Raw genomic sequence first — 26,558 nt, 5'->3', positions numbered from 1 at the left:
GGTTATATATGCCAAAAATTTGGCGTGTTTGGCACACACATGCTTCACAATCGGCAACACAAAAAGATGTTCCCATAGCGTTTTCATGCAGCATCGAGTGTAGCCTTCGAAAGGGAACAGCATTGTGTCGAGTTTGTTTGCAAAACCCATCAAGCTCCATGATGAAACTGTCTCTCATGAAGACCTTCCCAGGAAAGCAAGACCAAAACTTACCTCTGCTGTAGAGAAGAAGATCATTTAGAGTCACTAGCCTCAGAAATCACCAATTAAAGAACAGCACCTTAGATTAAAGCTGTTATAAAGGATTTACAGCTCATAAGTAGCAGATACATCTTGACAATACTCTTTCAAAGGGGATTATTGTATATTTTGGACACCTTCAGCATTGTTTTACAGTGTAGAACAAAATAAAAATCAGGAACAACCATGGAGTTAGAAACTGATCCCAAACTTTCAAGCGATAGTGTATGTATATGAAACAGTACGTATACAGTATACAGTACACATACTGTATATAAAACAGTATACAGGAATACTACTAACTGCTCAAACTCCAGTTCAGTAAAACCTCACATTGTGATTAAAGCAGTTTTACGCGTTGAGGCGAAAAGTCGAGTATTCCGCAAGACAAATAAAGATTTTTAATAAATTTTGACTTGAAAAACTAACATGTCTTGGTCCATGAGTACTAAGTATCATGTATCACGCATGCCCTTCTTGTTTGGACGCCGAGCGTCACATGATCCCAATTGAGCCAACAGTTTTTCTTTCTCTTGAGCTGCAAAATTGTGGGTAATTGTCTTCCCTGCTGGGTCCAAGTGCGCATCTCTTACTGGTATAGTCAACATCCGTGCACCCGTGTACTGTTTACTATAACACTGTGACCACGTGCGTGCGCGTAAAACATTTTATTTTAAGTCTGTATGTGTGTGTACAGCGCGCATGTAAAGCAAAAGAAAGTTTTATTAGAGAGGTTTAAGATCTATTTACTCCCTCTGTATCAGCCTGGGCTCGGTTTCTCGATAACGCACACTATTTGCGAGCTAAGAAGACTCTTACGCATACGATATATCTTACGCACAGTAACAACTTTTCAAAGTGTATTTCTCGAACTGTCCCTTAGAAGTCTTCTTAAGTCGCTGCCTCTTACGTCAGACATTACAAGACGCTGTCTACAATGTTTATTTCGACATGGGTTAACTTATCAATAGCATGCCATAATAGACAAACATATCAATAAAATCACCAAACTGTCGCTAATATTTTTATATAACTTGTAGTGACAGTGAAACGAATCGAGTATACAATCATAGTTGACTGACAAACAGCTGACAACACTCTTCACCAGCTTCAGAAACAATGTGAAGCATGCCAGTTGTTGGTGTTGTATAGTGCACTTATGGAATAAATACGATGAGATGACAGAGTAAAGGTTTTATACCCCCACAGTATCTCATCTACACGGTTTCGCGCGGTGGTCGTAAGTACAGTTCATCATGATTCAGCATGAGTTTTGGTGCCATGGTTAAGTTTCTATTTTACCATGCAAAAAAATTAAACATGTTTAACATGCGGAAGCTTGAGGACTTTGCAGATCTTCGTAAAACGTCGGGCCGGCACTCGAGGCGGCTCACGGTGCCTAATACCCCTATCTCACCTACAGTATGCGTTTGACTCATGGTGAGATGCGATGTTAGGCCCATGAGATGCTGCGATTGGCCGCCGACATTCCGCGAAGTTCTGCAAGGTCTGCAAGCTTTCGCGAGGACCGCCAAAAAATTTAACGTTTAATTTTTCATGCGGAAAGATGGAAACGTAATCACAGCACAAAAACTCGCGGTGAACCATGATGAACCCTACTTACGGCAACTGCACGAAACCACATAGGTGATATCAGGGTGTTATGCATTACAATTACTCAGAAAAATGAAAGGATGCGGGGTTTTAAACTCCCAAGTTTATTTTCCCATTTAAATAAATTAAATTTGATAAAATAAAACGTGTCAAAAGACAAGTCCACCCAGTCATGAATGATGGTTAATGATCAATGAAACATATTTTAAACAAAAAGCAGCGAGCAGGTGGACATCGGGATGTAGAGCGTAAGAAAATATGAAAAGGGCTAAAGTTTTGTCTAAACGCAAAATGTACATGAACCACACGGCTCCGCAGACGGCGCCTGTTGTGCCAGTTTAGCACAACAGGCTGTATCGCTGCCAAATTGTTTGCCACCTGTTTAATATTAAAAGTGATCGCCAATTTTAATGCATTAGTCACATTATGAAATAGGCTAATTAAACATCACTCTATTAGTTTTGATATCAAATAAAATAAAATTCTTAAACAGGCCTACAGTATATTCCATCATTAATACGACTTTGATAACGTGCCATAATGTGCTTGCATACACCACTGATTTATAATGACTGCTGCTTAGTAGCGGCGACTAGTGTCTTGAGCTGAAACTACGCTAAAAATGAGTTAAGGTTGGTCCAGACCAACCTTACGAATGTGTGACTTACCTAAGAGATACTTAGCGTAAGACATTTCGGGAAATGCGCCATAACATTAAGAGAGAGGTTAAGGTACAACTTAACTTAACTTAACTACTTAGCAATAAGAAGCTTTCGAGAAACCGGGCCCTGCTCTTTAAGTCTTTAAGACACCGTGCCACACACACACACACACACACACACACACACAAACACACATGCACGCACACACACACAAACACACATGCACGCACACACAGACCCTTCCTACTTTCGCCTTCACAGACACACACTCACACTCTTTCTCTCTGCTCTACGCAGAAACAGTTTTATTTTTACAACAGTGATTCCGTTAGTGTGTCACTCAATTGAGTGTCATTAGAGAGATTTCTTATTTATTTTTCCAGATAAAACAGTGTTTCCGTTGCGTGCGTGTGTGTGTGTGAAAAGAGTGGAGGAAGGGTAACTATGTAAGACAAGAAGGGGGAAAGGGGAGGTTACTTTAGATTCACACACACACAAACACACACACACACACACACACACATAGCGTCTGCGTGCACAAATGGAAACACTTATCTGTCTGAATTTATTTGTATTTTTTTTTAATGGTAAAGCGCAGGTTAATTTGTTTTATTTTTACTTTGTATTTTGTGTTATTTTTTATGTATTTATTTTTTTTGGCTGTGGGATAAATAATTTGAAATTTGAGTTCCACTTCTGGAACGAATTTTGCTCATTATCCAAGTTTCCACTGTATTTGAAATGGGTGCACACACAACTATGCACACAAACCCAAAGTAAGTGTGTGTGTGTGCAGAAAGTTTGTGTCTCATAGATCTGTGTGTGTTTGTGATGCTTGAGGTTGTGGAAGTGAACATGGACTCATTTATGCATTTAACCTGAACTACCCAAAGGAACTCAAGTGCACATTTATAGAATCGTTAGAGAAAATCCTGATGGGACTAGAGAGTACCAGGCTGTCATCAAAAGTCGAAGCACTGAAAAATTCTTTAAAGCAAGTGGGTTGATTGTGCCAAATTTTTTATCTGTCTACCTCAAGTTCTACAGTTTTTGAGAAAACTTATGTCTAGCACTGGCTAGTACAATATGTACTGAATGTTTTGCTACCACTCTTTTTTTTTTTTGCTGAGGTTGTTATGCTCAAAATATGTCTTGAAGCAAAGAAAAAAATGTTCAAGAAGGTGGTCTGTTGTTTTTCATCTGTGGTTAGATTTTGTTGTAGCGTAATGTGATTAATGAGGGGATTTTGCAGGAATAAAAAAATTCTTATGAATTTAAAAGAAATTGGATTTTATGGTCTGTAAATCCAAATGGATAAACATTTTATATGCAATCAAAATGCATAAATCTTCATTGTTAGACCTGAATATTTTTTGAGTGTAGTTTTAAGAAGTTGCAATTCCTTTTCTCAAAGCAAGATTCAGAAAGTTGTTATCTTATGCTGCCATCATGCTAGTGTAGACTAGGTGTGGTATGTGATGTCATAGTTTCACATCATAGCCCTATTGCACAAAGTGAGATGTGCTCAGTTTGACCATCTGACAGTGTAGTAAGAGGACGCATGCTGTACACACACCTCAGACTCAGGATGTTGACACTGATGTGGATTACGTTTGCGTTGCTTTGTGGTAAAGTTGGTAAGTGTGAATGGCTAGTTTTCTGATCACATGTATTTTATTAAAGCCATAATTTCTTGCTGAAAAAAGAATACTTTAAAAAACGGAATAAACATCCTCTGTTGATTTTTGAACACTGCTCTGACATCCTCCAAAGAATTAAGGTCTTATTTAAAGAAATAAATTTTATTATTACTCAAAAGTACAGTTAGGCTATATGAATTTTAGGTTAAATATGTTTAGATTGTTAGCACTATGGGCTCACACCTCCAGGGTGAAGGGTTTGATTCCCACCTCTGGATGCATGGATTTTGCATGTTCTCTCCGTGCGTGGTCGGTTTTCTCTGAGTACTTCAGTTTAAAAAAAAAAGTTTGCTTGTAGTGTGTGTGTGTTTATATATATGTGTGTGTTCCCTGCGATGGATAAGTATCCATCTCTAACACAAAATGGGAAAGGGTCCAGGCCCCCGCGGCCCTGTACAAGATAAGAGGTAAAGAAGATAAATTAATTAATGAATGAATACATTTAGGGTAACTTTTTTTTCCCCTTTTACTCCAAACAACAGATTTCGCACAGACCGTAAATCAGTCGAACCCTGTGATCAGTGCTGTTGTTGGTGATACCGTGACTCTGCACTGCTTTCAACTGAAAGAGGACAACACTGATTCCATCATTTGGTACAAACAAAAAATAGGACAAAATCCTCATGTAATAGTTCAAGTCCAAAGTAATCCCATTTACGAAGATGGGTTCAAGCCACCAAAATTCAGCATCGAGAAAGAAAACAAAGGCTGTCATTTGAAAATAGCTAAGGTGGAACCATCAGATGAAGCCATGTATTACTGTGGATACGTGACATTTTTTACAAGCTTTATAAGTGGAACATTTTTATCAGTAAAAGGTAAAAACTTTAATCTACACAGCCAGCTTACTGAATTTTTTAATAAATTACCATGTACAGTATTTGGTCAATGAATGGTTTAGATACTGCTGTTGTAATGTTTAAATTTTTAAATAAATAAACATGTCTCTTTTCTATAGGGTTCCTTGTACTTAAATATTGTACTAGGTTCAGCATTATATGTTAAATAGTTCTGGATAAGTAAGATTTATTACACTATATCTAATTATGTCTGTGTATTCCAATATTGGTAAGTTTTGAGAATAAAGAGGTACATTGCATAGTGAGTGGGACATTTACTAAATTGCATAAAAAGTACAGTTCTTGAGTATGTGTACAAAATGCAATATTCTTAATCTTGCATATTCCATGTACTATTAAGGTTATTAAAAAGAACAAACTAAGCTCTTCCACTATTTATATTACACTAAACAGGTGATAAAGATGTAAAAGTCTCAGTATCACAGAGCAGTGTGTTGGACTCGGTTCCTGCAGGAGCGTCAGTGACTCTGCAGTGCTCGGTTCTCTCTGAGAGCAGAGCAGCAGAACTCCAAGTGCTCTGGTTCAGAGCTGCTCCACCACAATCCCATCCTCAAATCATTTACACTCATCACAACAGCAGCCATCAGTGTGAGAGCGGCTCTTCTACACACACCTGTGTCTACAACTTCTCCAAGAACATCTATAGTCACAATGATACTGGGACTTACTACTGCGCTGTGGCCGCGTGTGGGAAAATCATTTTCGGGAATGGGACACGAGTACAACTGGGTAAGAATACATTCACTTAAAAGGTATACATGAAAAATATGTTTATTGGTATTAATTAATGTAATTACAGTATTTAAAATTTCAGGTCACTATGATTAGTTAAATCTACATTCAATGTTCTGATGTACAGTGTGTGTGTGTGTGTGTGTGTGTGTGTGTGTTGCAGAAAAATCCCTGGATACTTTAATGATCTCTCTCATAGCTTTGGGAGTGTTTGTGTTAATTGTGCCTATCTGTGTTTATGTTGTAAGCTGTAAAGGGAGAAAGTGTGAATACTGTAGTGGTGAGTCTTCATGTTGTTTATCTAAATGTTCTGTAATAATTCTTACGCATGCGGTGGCCTGGAAAATCCTTTTACAAACATTACAAAATTGGATCATTTTTCAAAACATGTAGGATTTAAGTTAATACTTATTAACTTCATCTGTACAATTATATGTTTTTATTAAAAAAAAAAGATTTTTTAAACCTTTTCTTCATAACCTTTTTACTTTTGTTATTATGTTTTTTTATTGTTGTCATCTTTATGTTGCAAATCAGGTCAGAGTCAGTGAAGTTACCATATAGCCTTTAAATGTGTCCTTAAAACAACCACATTTGGTAAACTTTGTGGGATTTGTAGATATTTTTGTATTTTGTTTTGTATTATTTATGTATATTGGTATTTTTGGATTCGTTTATGTTTAGATGAATGTGCATTTAAATGTTTATATAATAATAATAATAATAATAATAATAATAAGGGCAGTAACTTCACTAACCATGACTTGCAGTATAAAAATAACAAAAATAAAATATATTAAATCAGTCAAAGTTAATCAATACCATTATTTATTTGTATATTTAATTTTTAATTTTATTTATTGCCCTATAAAGCGGTATGGTTTCTATTGGTAATAAATGTTTAAAATACATGTATATATAAAATATTTCAATAACAAATTCAAATTCAAATTCAACAGAAGTTTTCAAATGTGTGTCTTTGCCTTGGCCTTTTTTTATTATTCAAAAAGTTCTTTAAAATTGTCTTGTATAATTAAATTAAATAAATAGTAAATTTAATTTTAGATAACTTTAGTTTTTGAACTATACATAGTCAATAGATAAACGTTGACTGTTAACATAAAAAAGACACATTTCTTCCTTTCTTCTCAAGTGATTTTTTCAGCCACCATGTGTTTAATGATTAAGAATATGCTACAGGCAAAAGTAACCACCCCTTACATAAAAATGTTAATATTACATTATTTAATGATTTCATTCTCCCAGTGATGTCATATTAAGCCGGCATACCATATATAAATGACAACATGAAATTATATTCTCTTTACAGGGAGATCTCAAAATTCTGTGATCAAGAAAACATTAAATCAGGTAACTAATGCTGAAACCACACATACACGAGGCTATAGAATTTATTTTACTTAACTGAAGTTTTTGCAGAGTGTCGACAGTGTAAGTAAAAAGTGTGCGGACGTGCATTGTCACGCCTTCGGATATCAGTCCTCTGTGTTTAATCCGAAGTTTAGAAGTCAGCTTTGTAATAAGCCTCTCACTGTAACGAGCCTTTTCCCTGATGTTGTTCCAAAACTGGCTCTTAAGAATCCGTTCCATGATGCCGTGTCTAGTCACCAGGAATGATTCTTTTTAAGAAACTTTCACCTTCCTTAGTATCGGTCCAAATTTTCTTTGCAAATATCAAAACACTTCTCTTTATTCTTTTCTGTGAGCTGTTTCGGCACCCTGTACACCCTCAGACCACAAAAAATAAATCACTGCACGCTGCTATTATTTTGTACTTATTATTTAAGTGTGGCATTCATTTTTGCTTGCACTACAGTTATAAATGAACTGATGTAACACGTTTACACCTGCACAGTGGCCTTGAAAGGAAAGCCAGTACAGATAATTTGCACAGCTGCACTTAGACTGTGGAATTCTCTCCCAGAGTATCTAAGAATGCCACAGATTTACAGATCTGGTCTTAAAACTAATCTTTTTATCAAAGCATTTGGGCCGAATTAATTTGTAACACTTTGAGATTTGCTTAAAATATAAAGTGCATTATAAATAAAATGTATTAATTTTTTTCTTCTTCTGCTTATGATTATAATTTCTTAGCTGAGTTTGACTTAATTTTCTGTAAATAAATGATTATAACCTGTTTATCCACATAAAATAAGGCTAAATGTTGTAGTATGATAACATCCCCTTGATTTTTGACATCTCTCATTTTAAATGCATCTTTTATATCTACCCCACAGATCCCTGGAGGTGTGGAGCTGGATTTTGCTGCTTCACACTTCAAAAAAAGTAAAGGAAATGAAGATAAATCTTATAATAATATCATTTCTGAAGTGATTTACTCTCCTCTCTCTTAAATCATACTGTAAATATCAGACATTTTCCGATGTAAATTTCATGCCTTTATTCCATTTAGCCTGACTTGAGATTGGGTGAATTCTATTGTAAATTTACTTAAATACTGTAGGTCAAGGCTTCAAATATTACAGAGGTGTTATAAGAATAAAAACAATATTATAAAAACAGTAGTGTCTGTGTTGCATTTACAGATTACCAGGTGAAAGAACAAAACCTCTCTCTTTATCATCTTTTGGCAAATATTTCTATAAAAAAAAAAAAAAAAACAGTTTTAGTAAAGAGTTTTATATGTTCTCCTCATGTTCTTGTAACATTCATTCAGGTTCATCTATTCTCTCCACCCTCCCAAAAACATGTCTGTAAATGAACTAGCTATGATAAATTATCCCTAAGTGTGAATAAATGTCTGACCTTGTGTGTTCATGGTGCCATGTGGTGGACTTTCTGTCCAGGGAGTATTTATACCTTATATCCCGTATTAGTTGATAACCTAAGGATCTACTCCAGTTTAACAGCTTTCTTAAGAATGCCAATATTTGCTGTGTTTAGCTTTGTATAAGCTTCGCCTTTAATGAACAAATCTCACACAAGGATTTGTAAGAAACAACAAATGGATATGATGGTCAGGTGTCCACAAATGGTCAGTCGTATAGTCTATGTATAAAAATAACTTATACTGTAATTTACTCCTCTCTCACTTTCGCCCTTGGGGTATTGTTAAAAACATATATTCAATTAATTTGTTCCATTCTGAACATGAAAACTGCCTTGATAAAGTGAGCAATTATCTAATCTGTGCTGAAACTGGACTGGACTGGATTATACTTGTCCCTCTTGATTTGAGTCCAGCCTTTGTTGTTAGTTTGTTATAACAGATTAGCTTATATTGCCATCACTGTCACTCCTCTCCCCTGAGTCATTTCATACATCGTTAACTGCACTTAGTTTGTCCAACAAAAATTTTAAACCTCTCAGTCACGAACCCGCTGGTCTGGGCGAGCCAAGCCGGGCGGCCGATGCAGCAGCGACCTATCCTCGAAGCTGGGCTGATCGGAGATGGCTCCAGCTGGTTGTCGGGGTTAAGCGATGGTGGATGGACTGTATGCTGGGCGGCGGAGGCAGCACTGTGTCGCTCTTGAACATCGAGCATCATATGCAGTGCTTGGTTGCCCTTCAAGCCGGGCGGCCGATGCAGCACTGGGTCGTCCTCCCAGCCAAGTGGTGACGACAGTCCTGGAGCCTCCACTGAGGCTCTGCGATGATTAAAGGGACCTTCCCTGTGGTTCTGCTGTGGAACCCTCTGCTATGCCTTTATAATGGTCGAGCATTCTGTTACGAACCCGCTGGTCTGGGCTTTGATAAGTGGGAGCACAAGAAGGGCAGGCATAGGCACAGAGGGTTGATTTTATTAAATAACGTCTTCTAATTACAAAAGAACACAGACATACACAAGAAGCAATACAGATAAAGAAACTAAATCCGTACCTTAAATTAAAAAAAACATGGGCTCTTAGTCATGGAATACACACATGCTCTTTCACACATAGTATACACACTAGATCTTTTAATTATTATACACACATACTAGCTCTTTTAAGCATGATACACACATACTAGCTTTTTTTAAGCATGATACACACATATCAGCTCTTTTAAGCACGATACACACATACTAGCTCTTTTAAGCACGATACACACATACTAGCTGTTTTAAGCACGATACACACATACTAGCTCTTTTAAGCACGATACACACATACTAGCTCTTTTAAGCACGATACACACATACTAGCTCTTTTAAGCACGATACACACATACTAGCTCTTTTAAGCATGATACACACATACTAGCTCTTTTAAGCACGATACACACATACTAGCTCTTTTAAGCACGATACACACATACTAGCTCTTTTAAGCACGATACACATACACTAGCTCTTTTTAAGCACGATACACACATACTAGCTCTTTTAAGCACGATACACACATACTAGCTCTTTTAGGCATTATGCACACATACTAGCTCTTTTAAACAAGATACACACATACTAGCTCTTTTAAGCACGATACACACATACTAGCTCTTTTAAGCACGATACACACATACTAGCTCTTTTAGGCATTATGCACACATACTAGCTCTTTTAAGCACGATACACACATACTAGCTCTTTTAAACAAGATACACACATACTAGCTCTTTTAAACAAGATACACACATACTAGCTCCTTTACATACCCAACACTCACACTCCTTTGAGCATCTCACCCACACTTGTGCTCCTCCGACATTGACTCACTTGCGCTCCTACGAGCGGCATACCATACACACACGCTCTTACGAGAGACCCACACACACTCGGAGCTTACACGGGATATGTATGAGCTTACACGGGCTATGAGCTTATACTAAGGACAGGAAAAAAACGCATAAAACTAGGGAAGACAATAACGATTGAGGAGACACCAGAAACAAAGAAACCAACAGAACAGGACCTACACAGAATAACGTACAAACTAAAAAATAACCAAAAACAACATTAACATTACTGAGCCCATTCTAAAACAAAACCAGAAAAACACAACAAAACCAAACAAATGAAAGCCCACTAGACATCCTTAATGCTCGACCCAGTTTCCCAAAACTAACAGCTTTTCATACCTTCTCTAATGAGCTACCTCGGTTCAGGTGAGCTTCGTCATCACCTGACCGAGGTGCCTTCTGGGAAACTAAGTCTACCAACAAAACTACACAAACAAAAAATAATCATGTCCACAGTGCCCTCTAGGGGCAGTCCCTTACACTCAGTCTCTCCCTTTCAGCAGCTCTGTTCTAGGCCCTACTTCTTTTCCTTATCTACTTTCTACCCTTGAGTCACATTTTTTTGCAAAATTCTGTATTAATTTTTGTTTTTAAATGATACATATCTTGATATGTACTCAGAGCCTGACTCTGTTTCTATACCCTTTTACCTCACTAACTACACACATACTAAAGAGCTAAATAATAATGGCTAAATAGTAATAGGCCTCAGTTCTCCCAATATGTTCTAAATATTCTTTTTCAAGGTCCAACAGTTTCTCACTTTGTGTTAATGGTTCCTCAGAATCTAAATCATTACAGGTGCAAAAACGTAGGGGTCATTTTTACAACACCTTGTTTTTTGAATCTTCAAGTAATGTTCCTTCCATCTCCATGTAACTGCTTATCTCTGGCCATTCCTTACCTCACCAACTAACACTATTATTACTGTATCCATGCAGTGGTCACCTCACACATTAATTACTGTAACTCATTTTTGTCTGACCTTCCACATACAGTACAGAAATCATTCATAACATTAGCATTGATTAATAATTATATACCGGGGACTTCCGGTTATGGCGTGCAGCTGATAAGTCGCGCGAATCGGGCTCGCTGCTGAATACTCGCTTAAACTCCTTTAGAAAGGCTAGAATTCATACAATAAGTGTTTGGAAAATCACTTTGAAGTTTGCCGGGACAAAATGCCACCCAAAACCATCAAACCTGCACAACATTTAAAGCCGTCTGGGCAGATGGGGGAGGAAGGCAAAGTGCTAGCTAGCAAGAAGCTAGCCGAGCCGCAGAGTGAAGATAACGCGGCCACAAACGATGATATCCTACGTGCGGTTCAGTCTTTGAGAGATGATTGTTCGAAACAATTCACTGACACGATGGACGCCATAAACGGCATTAAAATCGGAATTACTGTCACAAGCGCAACGAATGGGAGCGGCTGAGGAGAGGATCTCGCAAGCTGAAGAGGACGTATCAGCCCTTCAACACAGAGTTAATAAACTTGAAGAAACAACAGAAGTTCTACGAAACAAGGTGCAGGACCTGGAGGACAGAGGAAGGCGTTCTAATCTGAGACTAATTGGCCTGCCAGAAAAAACCGAAGGATCCAATATGTGTGCCTTCATTGAGAATTTTTTCCCCGCGATTCTGAGAGATGAGTTCGGATCTCCACCTGTCATTGAACGAGCGCACCGCGTAGGACAAGTAAACCCGAACCGCCCGTCAACTCCAAGAGCGATCGTGATAAAGTTCCTGAATTACCAGGACAGGGAGAAGGCTTTGAGAGCGGCTAGGAAAATGAAGGAGTTAAGATATGAAGGGCAACGGATCAGCTTGTTTCCAGATCTATCAGCTGAGACTCGTCAGCGGCAGCGGCAGTTTGACGGAGTAAAGGCACAACTTAGAGGCATGGAAATTCGTTACGGGATGCTTTACCCAGCGCACCTGATAGTCACGCATGCCGGACAGCGTCATGTCTTTAAAACTGTTGCGGAGGCAGAGGATTTTGTTCGGTCAGTACGTACCAATGCCTAAACATTGTAACACAAATAAGTGTGGACTCATCAGGACTTGAACTCTGTGTTTATTTATTAAGGATTCGCGCTTTTTTCAATTTTTTTTTTCAAGTTGTCAAGATTTTTATATTTACGTGCAATTAGAATTTATATTATATTCCAGCAGAACCGAAATATCGCGACAAATCACCTTGCCGATTTAAATGTAGTTTAAATAGATTTTTCCTTTCAGAAATATTTTCATCAATATGAGTAAACAAGTTCAGGTATAGAGGTACACATGTCCATTTAAACTAGGCCGATGTTCCATAAGGTGGGACTTAGTATTAAAATCAGAGCCCAGTTCTTTTTTGGGTAGCGAGCCCAGGGCTGATAGTAATGAGAGTAGGCTTGCCAAATGTAGCTCCATATTATATGGATCTAACATGTTTCATAACCAAGGTTCATTGTAAGGGGTATTGTTATGCTTTCCAGTTGGGGGAATGCAGGTGGGGTGGGGTGGCGGTGGTTGTTAATGTTAATGTTAGCGGGTTTTTTTTATATTTATTTACTTCTCTCTCTCTCTCTCTCTCACTCTTTCTGTTTTACATTCTATATGGTATGCCCACGCACAGCTGTATCTACATGGTTATATAAGTAAGTAAATGATTAATAATTCGGAGATAAATATTTGTAGCTGGAATGTAAGAGGATTAAATAATTTGGTAAAACTTAAACAAGTACTAGGTCGATTAAAACAAATGAAATCAAACATAATCTTTTTACAAGAAACTCATTTATTAAAAGAAGATGTTAGTAGAGTCACTAAGAGATGGCCAGGACAAGTTTTCAATGCATCTTTCACCTCTCGAGCCAGAGGAGTCATGATTCTTATACATAAGTCCATTCCATTTCAGTTAAAACAGCAATATATAGACCCGTCAGGGAGATACATAATTCTTAATAGTACAATTTTGGCATCACTTATTAATTTAATGAACATATATGCTCCTAATGTAGATGACCCCTCCTTTTTTCAGAATTTCTCTTTCACTATCTCATCTTATACCGGAAATTATGTAATTGGAGGAGATTTTATTTGTATACTAAACCCTGCGAATGATCGCTCCTCAGGAGTAGATAGTACCCATCAGCAGTCTAAAAAAATTATCTTGAAGTCTATGACTGACTTAAATTTAGTTGAGATTTGGAGGTATCTCAATCCAAGCAAGAAAGAATACTCATGCTTTTCGAGTACATATAAAACATTTTCAAGAATAGATTATTTTTTAATTTCCAATGGTTTAGTGGCGAAGGTAGGCAAAAGTTGGTATGATAGTATCCTACTGTCTGACCATGCCCCTGTTTCGTTTACAATCCAATTAGACAATTTTGTACTCCCCCCTCCCAGATTTCGATTTTAAGCAAGCTGGCTTTTTGATCTTGATTTTGTAAAATTTCTGGATAATAAAATAGATCTATATTTTTCAGTTAATACAAATCAAACGAGTGCCTCAGTTAAATGGGAGGCCTTCAAGGCATATATTAGAGGGGAGATTTTAAGTTTTACAAGATACAGATCCAAAATTTATTGGGCACAATTAGTAGACCTGGAGAAACAAATTAAAGTACTAGAACAGCATCTCTTTACCAATAATGACCTTTCAAAGCAGAAAGAACTTTACATATTGAAAGCCAAATATAATGAAATAACTAGTAGTAAAATATCTAAGAACTTAATGTGGCTAAAGCAGTCATATTATGATCAGGGGGAAAAATCAGGAAAACTTCTAGCGTGGAGAATTAAGAAAATACAAACAGATAGAGCCATTAATTCAATTTTCTTAGAGAATGGGGAGAAGACTGTAGACCCAATGGAAATAAATAATGTTTTTAAACTCTATTATGAAAATTTGTATAAATCGGAAAACACCAACAATTCAGAGAGGCAAAATAATTTTCTTGATAAAATTCAATTTCCAAAATTATCAGAGGAGACAAGAAGTATTTTAGAAAAGAATCTAAGTATAGAAGAGCTCTCAGAGGCTCTACAGGACATGAGTAAAGGTAAGGCTCCGGGACCGGATGGCCTCCCGATGGAAATTTACAAAACATTTGCCAGGAAAATTCTACCACACTTACTTGAAATGTTTAATGAATCTATGGAAAAGGAATATTACCCCCTTCTCTGAGATCAGCTCTGATTACTCTTATATTAAAACCAGGTAAACCTCCCAATGAAAAATCATCCTATAGGCCCATATCGTTAATGTCCTGTGATACTAAGATTCTGTGTAAGGCTCTAGCTAAGAGAATTGAAACTTACATTCCAAACCTTATCATGAATGACCAAAATGGGTTTGTGCTTGGAAGGCAAGCCTTTCATAATATACGAAGAGTCTTAAATATAGTATATAAAAAACAAAATGCCAAGGACCATGCAATTCTGTCGTTAGACGCGGAAAAAGCCTTCGACAGAATTGAATGGAGGTATCTTTTCGAGGTGCTTAAGAGATTTGGGTTGGGTGAGGGGTATATTAGATGGATCAAATTACTTTACAATGGTCCAGAAGCAGAAATAATAACAAATAATCAAATCTCAAAGCCCTTTAATTTAAGTAGAGGCACCCGTCAAGGGTGCCCACTGTCCCCTTTGTTGTTTTTATTCGCAGTAGAACCTCTTGCAATGGCAATTCGGAGCAGTCCTGAAATTAAAGGCATAATAATAGGTGAGAGAGAACACCGTTTATCTTTGTTTGCAGACGATATTGTTGTTTTTCTTAGTAATCTGGAACTTTCAATTCAATCACTTAACACTTTATTAACAGTATTTGGAGAGTTCTCTGGGTATAAAGTTAACAATAATAAAAGTGCCTTGTTATTATTAAATGTGGATGAAAGGAGAAACAATAAAACCAATAGGCAACAATTTTTCAGTTCTCAAGAAGGGTTTACATACTTAGGAATTAAGATAGTAACAAATATAAAAGAAATTATTTTAATTAATTATGACCCATTAATTAAAAAAGTCATGGACTCGCTCGAGAGATGGAATGCAATGCCAATCTCAATGATTGGACGTATAAATATTATAAAGATGTAAATTCTACCTAAATTCTTGTATCTCTTTCAGTCAATTCCTCTTCCTCTTCCAGCTACATTCTTTGTAACACTGAAGAAAATGTTCATAAGGTTTATATGGAATAACAAGCGTCCTCGGTTACGTCTGTCCCTACTTTATTTACCATATGATCGCGGAGGGCTTAAAGTACCAAATATAAAACTTTATTATTGGGCAGCTCAGTTATGTTCTGCTATGTATTACTTCATAGAAACAGACCCTCCTGCATGGATAGATATAGAAAAAAATGGAATAACAATTCCATTAGAGATGTATCTTTATTCTTCCTCAGTTAAAATGCTAAAAAAATCTACACATAATCCTTTTCTTAGAAATTCTATTGGTGTATGGTATGAAGCTCATAATTTTTTAGGTGAAACAATTAAACTTTCGAGTCTGTCACCAATCTGGGGTAATACAATGTTTGTGCCTGGGAGAAACGATGGGGGATTCAAAAACTGGATGTACAAGGGAGCAAAACAAGTAAAGGATTTATATAAGGATGGTATGATGATGTCATTCCAACAACTGATGAGAGAATACGAAATTCCTCAGAAACACTACTTCAAATATCTACAGATAAGAAGTTTTATACACTCTGAAATGGAAACTTATTCAGTACCTTCTTTGTCAACTATAGAAGAACATACTTTAAAACATTTAAGGGATAAAGGCAATCTATCTTTTTTTTATAATACACTTTTAGAGGGTTCAAAAGAAAGTTCTATGTCCTGTTTAACTGCATGGAAAAATGACCTTCAGGAAGATATTTCTAAAGATGAATGGATGGATTCTTGTTTGCTTGCACAAACATGTAGTGTCAATACTAGATGCAGATTACTGCAATATAAATGGCTCATGCGGACATATATTACCCCGGTCAAATTACATAAATTTAATCCAAATATTCCTGACAGTTGTTTAAAATGTAAACAAGAGATTGGAACCCTTTACCATTGTATGTGGGAGTGTATTGAGATTTAAACATTTTGGAAGAATATTCTGGTTATGATTGGTAAATTAACTGAAGAAAACATTCCTTGTGATCCCAAACTCTGTTTATTTCATATATATCCAGCAAATTTTGTGGTGAACATTAATAAACATAAACTAATTGACTTTAGTTTGCTGCAGGCTAAACGGGCTATTGCTTTAAAATGGAAGGAGATACAAGGTCCTTCCCCTATCCTTTGGTTTAAAGAAATGACTAACAACCTCGCCATGGAAAAGCTGACTTATGCAGTTAAAGGGAAACTTAAAGACTTTTACAATATTTGGACTCCATTTTTATGTTACTGTAACCAAGAGGACTTGACAGCAGGAGATGACTGATATTCAACATTCATCTCTTTGTCCTTGGTATCTCCATTACATAATGTGATTTCTTTTAAAAATAACAAAATACTCTGAAAAGGTAAAAGTTAAATTGTTAAATGGATGGCTGTGTATGCTGGTGTATGGAAAGTAGTTGAGATGTGGTTTTTTTTTTTTTTTTCCTTTTTTTTTTTCTTTTCCATGTTTTGCTGATCTGTAAGGTTCTATTATGTATGTTTTTTTTCTCTCTCTTTTTTTTTATTTTATTTTAATTTTTTTTTATTATTCTTCTTTATTTGAATGTATGCTTTTGTATTTAAAACAAATGCAAATAAATATATTGTGGAAAAAAAAAATAATAATTATATACCAGTAAACTGGTGAGAGGATCAATTGCACTCAAGGCTCACCCATACCTACTATATTCCATTACCTCTTACCACTCAGTACTCATACAGTTGTAAACCCCCGCGTCTACTCTTAAGTCTTCTATAAACAGGTTAACATTTACACCCACTGCCCCTCTCTGGTAACATCCATAACACAAACTGTGTAGCCACATTCAAATCATGTCTTAAGAAGATTAACATTAAATTGTTATTTAATGTATATTGCGTGTATTATTATTAATATTATTAATAATATTCAAGGCTCGAAACTTCTAAACATGTTGCATTTCTTTTATTGCCCAGGTTAAAATACGTAAAACAGTACAGAGTAATATCACTCTACAAGTTACCTAGACCTCTGCTGAGCAAAGTTACCAAAATAGAAACCGGTAAACAAAAGGAAGTCATAGGTGTACACAGAGACCAGATGTAGCAGCCAGTCATATGAAAGTTTCCAATCCAGAACGCTTGGTGCTTTTGCTATACTGCTATTTTGACTTTTCATCATTTAATTCATTTTGTCATTTAATCTCTGAAGATGTCTGCCATCTGGATTTTTGTCTGGACTCTTTACCTTATATGTAAGTCTTTGAGCTTTAATTAAACTGAGCCATGGGGAAGTGATTACCTTTTCTTTGTTGTTATTTCAATTCATTTAAAATCTAATTTTGACTCATTTTCTAGTTCCAGGCCAATCCTCTTATGTTTCCAGACCATCGGTTATCTCTGCGAAGCTTAAAGATCATGCTACTTTTAACTGCCCATTTATTGGTGGGCCTAGTGTAGTAGAAACTGTCATTTGGTACAAGCAAATGTTAGGAGGGATACCTCAAAAGGTGGGAGAATGGTTACCAGATACAGATCCTAAAATCGCCTCTGGGTTCAAAAAATATAAAATTAAAATGGAGACACATAATAACAGCATTTCTCTGACAATTCCACGTGTGAAAAAGGAACATGAAGGACTTTACTACTGTGGGCAGTTCAGCTCGGAAAATTTTACACTGTCCAGGGGTACGTTCTTGGTTGTAACAGGTAAAGATCTAAACCAAATTGTTAAATGTACATATGGCATGTGTGGCATTTTTTGTCTATAAACTAACAATATGAAAATTACTTATGCCTTAACAAATCTGAGTGATTAAAAATGACTTGCAGTTAGTTAATTATGTGTGTAAAGTACAGTATGTGTGTGTGTGTGTGGCGCGTGCACACAGACACAAAGAGCAGGCTAAGGCCCTGAGCAGAAAGAGAAAATGGATTTTTAACGTCTCTTATGTGACTTGCTTTTGCTATACACGTGTGCTGTACACATACGCATACATTCACAAAATAATATATGTTTTACGTGCACACACACACACCTATTTCCTTCCTTAAGTCTACTATGACCTTATTGGTCTACTTGGTGTTGAGCAGCAGGTTGTTGCTAGCACACCACATAGCAAGACGGTCCACCTCCTCCCACGTGGTCACAGTGTTGAAGTAAACAGTATATGCATGCAGGATGTTGATTTTACCAGGAAGAGACAAGCACTAAGACCCAGCAGGGGAGACGATTACCGAAAATTCCGCAGCACAAGAAAGAGTAAAACCGCTGGCTCAGTTGTGATCACGTGACGCTCGGCATAAAAACAAGAAGCGGATGCGTGATACATGATACTCAGACCTGTTAAACAGGACTTGTTCGTTTTTCAAGTCAAAATTTATTAAAAATCTTTGCTTGTCTTGTAGAACACTCACGTTGCTCACAATACGATGTATATTCCATATTTTATTTATTCACTTCAGTCTAGTGAAGTTGTTTTAGTGGGAAAATTATCCCTTTTTTTATTATTATTAAAACTATTAACCCAAAAGAACTAACTCATTTTATTAGTCACATTTATGTTAGTGTAAACAGATGAATGTGTTTTATTTAGTTTAAATGTTTACTGTATTATCCCGACCAGATGACAGCGATGTTAAAGTCTCCGTGTCCCAGAGCGGCGGGTTGGACTCGGTTCCTGCAGGAGCGTCAGTGACTCTGCAGTGCTCGGTTCTCTCTGAGAGCAGAGCAGCAGAACTCCAAGTGCTCTGGTTCAGAGCTGCTTCACCACAATCCCATCCTCAAATCATTTACACTCATCACAACAGCAACCATCAGTGTGAGAGCGACTCTTCTACACACACCTGTGAGTACAACTTCTCCAAGAACATCCTCAGCCTTAATGATACTGGGACTTACTACTGCGCTGTGGCCGTGTGTGGAAAGATCATTTTTGGGAACGGGACACGAGTACAACTGGGTAAGAACACATTTACATTAGATTAGATTAGATAAGATCTGATCAGATCAGATGTATTTAATACAATTAAGATTTATGCGCAATGTGCAACGATTGTAGATGGTAGCTATGAAGAATCATATTGTATACTTTGGTTATGATTTTGCAGTTTTGCAACTTATTATTGAAAGTGGAATGAGGTTATTTTATACAACAAACAATATGTTATTTATAAATAGGTAATAATAGTGCAGTCCTGAGTGTTTACAGTATATACAACAGTGAGGTCCACCACCTCTCTTTTAATATGAATGGATGTGTGTGTGTCAACTTTTTCCTTCCTGAAGTCTACTATGACCTCATTGGTCTACTTGGTGTTGAGCAGCAGGTTGTTGCTAGCACACCACACAGCTAGACGATCCACCTCCTCACTATAAGCTGACTCATCATTGTCTTTGATGAGTCCAATCACCATGGTGTCATCTGCAAACTTGATAACTGTGTTGGAAGCATGTACAGGCTTGCAGTTGTAGGTGAAGAGAGAGAGAAAAGAAAGGGACTTAGCACACAGACTTGTGGTACTCTGGTGCCAAGGATGAGGGTGGAAGAGTGATCTACCCAAACATGCTGGTACCTGTTGGTCTTGAAGGGGATTACAGATTTAAACGCTGAAGTCAAGGAAAAGCATTCTGGCATAGGTTGCTTTATTGTCCATGTGAAAGAGGACTGAGTGCAGCGCTCTGGAAACTGCATCCTCCGTGCTGCTGTTCTGACAGTGAGAAAATTGGTGGAGGTGCAGGGTGGCAGGAAGACAGGGTTGAGGTGTGCCAGGACCAGCTGCTTAAAGCACTTGGTGATTACTGATGATTGGTGATCACTTGATGATTTAGTATTCATATGCTGTTTTATGGTAAAATGTAAATTAATATTTAGAATTTTTGATTGCTGTCATTGAATATTATAGCAATCAGTATCATCACATGTCAGTATGGTTACTTTACAGTGGCATGAAATCTTGTGAAATATCATTGTGTGATTTTTTTCAGCAACAGATAAATCCTTGGATACTGTAGTGATCTTTCTTGCTGTAGCTTTGGCTGTGTCTATGGTTGCTCATGTTGTAAGGTGTAAAGGGATAACCTGTGAATATGGCAGTGGTAAGTTTTCTGTTTGTTTATCTGAAGATTCCATAATACAAGTGATTAAGTTATTTGTATGCCTCTTGGGGAAAATCACTTCACAGGGCATTCTTTTTAATACAATTTATTTTTTATTAAAAGTAGTATGCTTTCTGAATTAAATACATTACTCTTATGTACAATACTGTATGTACTGTATCTCAATCACTCCAGTACAAAGACACTGTCCAAAAGCCACAGCTGTCTATATTGATTTTTCTTTTGAATTTAAAGCAACACATAATAAATATTATTAATAAGCATGAATGTAATAAAACTTGTACATTTGTTTTAATAATCTAAAGAATGTTTATTTAAATGGCTCCTTTTCCATCTAACAATCTTTGTAGAAAGACAAAATTTTGGTTAATTTGGGGAAAAAAATACTTAGCAACACTTAAACGCAAATGTTAATTTTTACCCTTTACTGGAATTCTGGCTTTCCCATGAGTGCGACTCATTTATTGTCTCAGTGATTCCTCATTACTGTATGAAACAATATACATTAAATCTAGATCTTACAATAGATTTTTTTTTCTTTTTGCAGGAAAATCTCACAAATATGTGGTAAACGAAACAACAAATCAGGTGACTAATGCTTAGCCCACATAACAACAACAACAACAACAACAATAATAATAATAATAATAATAATAATAATAATTTCTCAGGGCCATGGTGCTGTGGAGCTGAAGTTTGCTGCCTCACACTTTAGTAAAAAAACAGGAAAGAGTCATCAAGGCCATAATAATGTCTATACTGAAGTGATTTACTCTCCTCTTTTTTAATTTATACAATTACAGTAAAATATATATTTTTTTATTTTATACATTTAACATTTTCAGCCTAATTGGGAATTGATTTAATTATATGTTACTCCAATAAATAAACAAACAAGAAAACATTCAGCTCACTTTTTCCACTAGATTTTGCGATATGAATGTTGGAAATTGTGGTCATTCAGCCACAAGTGCATAAATGAAGCCAAGCACTGATCTTGGGTAAGGAGGTCTGGGATTCAGTCTGTGTTTTAATTTATTCCAAGGGTGTTCTGTCCGGTAGAAGTCAGGGCTCTATCCAGGAAACAACATACTGTATGGGTGGATAGTAAAGTGTCCACAGATGTTTGGCCATATGATTTAATGACTGACTCTGTATGCCTTATTCTGAGAAGATGGCCCCTATGGTCTTCTTAAAGGTACCTGTGATTATTGAGAATAGTTCTATTTCAAAACATGAAAATGGCCCTGAAGTGCATTGACAAACAGTTATACTGTGTTGTCTTATGACTGTAACTGTTCTGTAATTGCAAATCTCCATCAGTAAACAGGGGTCCATTCTTCGTACGTCGCTTAAAAGATCCGAGATGAATTGACACATCTAAGATGAGATCATCATGCTAATTACAATCCGGCTAAGTCGGTTCTTTGAGCACACCTGTTGTTGATGATTAGTATGGCTGGATTGAGTTGTCTATTTTGAGTTGTCTATTGTTGAGTTGGATTATTGCGCGTTCGTGCGTTGGTTTAAAAAGTGCGTTGGTTTATGCATCGACAGTAGAAACACTGATCACAAGCCCTTTTGATTGGTTGACGAAATAGCAAAAAAAAGTGGCTCAATTCTTTTTTATGACACGTGTTATGCGCTGAAATTGCTCCATCTCCAGAGCAGCTTTAGAACTTACTGACAACTACCTGGTTCATCTACACCTGACCTACAGGCAAAAACTTCTAAGGCTGTAGTAAGCACTTCTTTTAGAAACATAAAAAAAAGGAAAGTTCCAGGCCCAGATGATGTTACACCATCCTGTCTAAAATCTTAACCAGATGGCCCCCATATTCACACACATCTTCAACAGATCACTGGAACTATGTGAAGTCCCTTTTGGCTTCAAATGCTCCATAATCATCCCCTTTCTAAAAAAAAACCCAAATCACAGGACTCAATGACTACAGACCAGTCACTCTAACCTCTGTGGTCATAAAGTCTTTGAAAGACCGGTGTTGGCATACCTAAAGGACATTATCGGACCTTCACTGGACCCCCTGTATTTTGCTTATAAAGCAAACAGTCAACATGGTACTGCAATGTATATATTCAGAGTAAGGCATAGGCTCAAAAAATAACTTTGGACGACCTCTTATTTAAACTTTTGCCGTCTGGTCGGCGCTACAAAACACTGAACACCAGGACAGCCATGCACAAGAACAGTTTTTTTCCCTAGACAATTTACCTTGTGAACAGTTACTGTATATGTTCTCCTTACCATGCAATAAAAATATGTGCAGCAATATTTGCTCAACATCCAATTTCATTTTTGTTTGTTTGTTTTTATGTTCGCTTCATCCTGTATTCAGGGTCATGGGGGGCCTAAAGCCTATCCTAGGAGACTATCCTAAGAGGCAGGGTATACCCTAGACAGTGTGCCAATCCATCGCAGGGCACAGACACATACACACACACGCACACACACACACACACACACACACACACACCGGGCAATTTGGGAACGCCACTTAGCCTAATCTGCAGGTCTTTGGACTGTGTGAGGAAATCAGAGTAATAGGGGGAAACCAAAATGCATGGGGAGAATTTGCTAACTCCATGCACACGGAGGTGGGAATCGGGCCCAGACCGTGGAGGTGCAGGGCGAAAGTGCTAACCACTACACCACTGTGCCTCCCTCAGAGACTAATACTAGAGCCAATTTAAAAAATGAGAATTAGCCTGTCTTTGGACTGTGTGAGGACACTGGAATACCCGAGGGAAATCCAGTAAGCCTGAGGAAAACATGCTATCTCCAGCCATGAATACAGACCCGAAATAGGAATCAAACCCACTATGCCACCCAAAATAATATTTGTTATATTTTAAATACATTTTTCCTCGAATAATATTAAACGTTAAAATATGCACAATCAGCCAACACATTAACACTAATCATATGTGAAATGATTAACATTTAATATCTCAATACAGGGGCATCTGTCATAGACAGACAATTTGTGAACCAACAGGTGCACATGGCATGTGAAGGGAAGCATAGCTGATCTTCACTCACAGAAGATCTACTGTACCACAAACTGGTAAAAAACTTAATGCTGATTTTAATAGAAAGGTGCTAGAACACAGAATTTGGCAGCGTCATCGTGTATATTTAAATTTTAAGATAATTACAATATGAAAATCATCAACATCAAGAACCCCAAGTGGTTGAAAGACTATAACATGCTAGAAACTATGTGTGTGTGCGCGTGTGTGTTGTCATGTGTGATATTAGAGAAAAGGGTGCTGGCTCCTTTAAGAGTTGTAACTTGGTGCCAGAAAAGCTTACCGAAGCACAGCGGACAGACCGAGCAACTCGCCTCTACTATAGAATCTGGGGGCTCGTCTAACCTTTTCTCTCCAGGAAGGTAAGTTAAGCATTATTCTTGCTATTGTACTTCCTTCCTTGGTCAGAAAAGTTTTTAAACCAATAGTTCATTTACGTAGTAAATTGGCATATATTTGGGGTATATTTTGGAAAAAGAAACTTTATGCATGTTAATTTGTTTTTGTCTCGCGTTGTTTTTGGCATTACTTGCGTTGATTTATTGATTAAAATTACAGCGGCTGTAGCGATTGTGGTTAATTGAAAGATAAAGATAAAACTGAACCGGTGTTGTTAGCATTAAGCTAAAAACATACACAGCCCTGTCCTCGCAGAGTACCTACGTCATCAAACCGCGTCCCGTTAGAGGAGACGCGCTACTTCGGTGTGTTTAAAAAAAAATTTTCTAACTTCTGTTGTTGACGTAATTTATGCATTACTAGACAAGCAAGACTAGAATTGAGGTGCAGCCTTGGTCCGAAGCTAAAAAAAAAAGTCGTTTGCAATCTTAACTAGTGCAGTTTCTGTACTATAATGGGGCCTGAAACCTGATTAAAATTCTTCAATAATACACTTATAAATTACAGTATTCTTCAATCATTCAAATTTATACTTATATCAAATTCAAATTTCAAATTCAAATTTTATTTGTCACATACACAGTCATACACAGTACGATATGCAGTGAAATGCTTAGGCAACTGCTCATGACCTAAAATAAAGACTAATATGAGAATTAAAATATAGGGTACATAAAACTAGAAAATAATAAAATAAAATATAAAAACTAAAGTTAAAAAAATAATAATAAATAAAATAAAATAAATAAATAACTGTACAGCAAAAATACACAATATAGAAAATATTTGAAGAATGTATAATGAAATATAAAACAATAAGAGCAGCTGAACGGGCAGGTATATTTATGTAATTTTTGTATGGAATGGTAGTTGTAATGGTAATGTAATGTCCACTGTTTGTGCAATTCACATATTTAAAGTGACTAGTGCCGTGCAAAAAATGCTTAAAAAGTGATTAATGTAAAGTGACTTGTGACCACCAGGTGTAGTTGTGCAGTGGCCACTAGTGTAAACAAATGTCCAGAATGTCCAGTGTATGTGTGTAAAGACCATATGTGTGTCAGTACTGTGTGGTGGTGTGATTGAGAGACCTTATCGCCTGTGGGAAGAAGCTCCTCCTCAGTCTCTCTGTGTTGGCCTTTAGGGAGCGGAATCGCTTTCCTGACCTCAACAGAGAGAACAGTCCATTGTTGGGATGGCTGAGGTCCTTCACAATCTTCCTGGCTTTGGTCCAGCACTGCCTGCTGTAGATTGAGTGCAGGTCAGGGAGCTCGGTGCGGATGATGCGCTCAGCTAATCGCACCACCCTCTGTAGAGCTCATCTGTCCTGCATGGTGCTGTTCCCGAACCAGGTTGAAATGTTTCCCGTCAGGATGCTCTCTATGGTGCAGGAGTAAAAGTTCCTGAGCACCTTGGAGGGCAGTCGGAAGTCTCTCAAGTGTCTGAGGTGGTAGAGACGCTGCCGGGCCTTTTTCACCACGGTGTTGATGTGACAGGACCATGACAGGTCCTGCGTGATGTGAACACCGAGGTATTTGAAACTGTCCACTCTCTCCACTGGGCTCTCGTTAATGACGGGGGTCTGTAGTTCCTCTCCTGCTTAGTGCTGAAGTCCACTATCAGCTCCTTTGTCTTACTGACGTTTAGAAGGAGGTTGTTCCTCTGGCACCAGTTCTCCAGATTCCTAATCTCCTTCAGGTAGGCCGTCTCGTTGTTATCAGAGATCAGGCCCACCACGACAGTGTCGTCAGCAAACTTAATGATGGTGGTGGAGCTGGTAGTGGCCACACAGTCATATGTGTACAAAGAGTACAGCAGGGGGCTCAGAACACACCCCTGGGGGGCTCCAGTGCTGAGAGTGATGGAGGCTGAGACATGTCCGCCCATCCTTACTGCCTGTGGTCTGCCAGTTAGGAAGTTGGAGATCCACTGACACATAGAGCTGAGTCCCAGGTGCTCCAGCTTGGTGGTGAGTGTGTAGGGAATTATGGTATTGAATGCAGAGCTGTAGTCGATGAAGAGCATTTTAACATAATTCCCCCTCCGAGTGTCCAGGTGAGTGAGAGATGTGTGGAGTAGATGAGAGATGGCATCGTCTGTGGAACGATTTGGACGGTATGCGAACTATAGTGGGTCCAGTGTGTCGGGTAGTGAAGAAATGATGAAGTCTCTGACCAGGCGTTCGAAGCACTTCATCACTACTGAGGTGAGGGCTACAGGGCGATAGTCATTGAGGGAAGCAGGATGAGGTATCTTTGGGACAGGAACAATAATGGACTCTTTGAAGCATGTGGGGATCACCGACTGAAATAAAGAGATGTTGAATATCTCAGTGA

General features: G+C 37.5%; 2 protein-coding genes across 2 annotated transcripts; both read left to right on the top strand.

Moving 5' to 3' along the window:
- The first annotated feature begins 4,061 nt into the window (after window positions 1–4,061).
- LOC128532231 (uncharacterized) lies at window positions 4,062–8,308 on the top strand. Its single transcript, XM_053506465.1, has 6 exons — window positions 4,062–4,153; window positions 4,699–5,034; window positions 5,470–5,805; window positions 5,972–6,088; window positions 7,139–7,179; window positions 8,070–8,308. The coding sequence occupies exons 1-6, from the start codon at window positions 4,078–4,080 to the stop codon at window positions 8,184–8,186; spliced, it is 1,023 nt and encodes a 340-aa protein (XP_053362440.1). The 5' UTR covers window positions 4,062–4,077; the 3' UTR covers window positions 8,187–8,308.
- A 9,479-nt stretch (window positions 8,309–17,787) lies between these two features.
- On the top strand, window positions 17,788–22,980 carry LOC128531339 (uncharacterized). The gene is made up of 6 exons (XM_053505148.1): window positions 17,788–17,908; window positions 18,012–18,362; window positions 19,280–19,615; window positions 20,641–20,751; window positions 21,320–21,360; window positions 21,444–22,980. The coding sequence occupies exons 1-6, from the start codon at window positions 17,866–17,868 to the stop codon at window positions 21,558–21,560; spliced, it is 999 nt and encodes a 332-aa protein (XP_053361123.1). The 5' UTR covers window positions 17,788–17,865; the 3' UTR covers window positions 21,561–22,980.
- Window positions 22,981–26,558: the final 3,578 nt, after the last annotated feature.

Source organism: Clarias gariepinus, chromosome 10, assembly GCF_024256425.1.
Source record: "Clarias gariepinus isolate MV-2021 ecotype Netherlands chromosome 10, CGAR_prim_01v2, whole genome shotgun sequence".
NCBI classification, from domain to species: Eukaryota; Metazoa; Chordata; class Actinopteri; order Siluriformes; family Clariidae; genus Clarias; species Clarias gariepinus.
The sequence above is the reverse complement of the archived record's forward strand: the minus strand, read 5'-3'. Positions and strand labels throughout refer to the sequence as shown.

Excerpts from the sequence above, each read along its gene's own strand:
- LOC128532231 (XM_053506465.1), top strand. The coding sequence starts at position 4,078 with ATGCTGTACACACACCTCAGACTCAGGATGTTGACACTGATGTGGATT. Across the intron at positions 6,089-7,138 it reads AAAGTGTGAATACTGTAGTG|GGAGATCTCAAAATTCTGTG; the intron begins GTGAGTCTTCAT and ends TTCTCTTTACAG. Across the intron at positions 7,180-8,069 it reads TCAAGAAAACATTAAATCAG|ATCCCTGGAGGTGTGGAGCT; the intron begins GTAACTAATGCT and ends TCTACCCCACAG.
- LOC128531339 (XM_053505148.1), top strand. The coding sequence starts at position 17,866 with ATGTCTGCCATCTGGATTTTTGTCTGGACTCTTTACCTTATAT. Across the intron at positions 17,909-18,011 it reads CTGGACTCTTTACCTTATAT|TTCCAGGCCAATCCTCTTAT; the intron begins GTAAGTCTTTGA and ends CTCATTTTCTAG. Across the intron at positions 20,752-21,319 it reads AACCTGTGAATATGGCAGTG|GAAAATCTCACAAATATGTG; the intron begins GTAAGTTTTCTG and ends TTCTTTTTGCAG.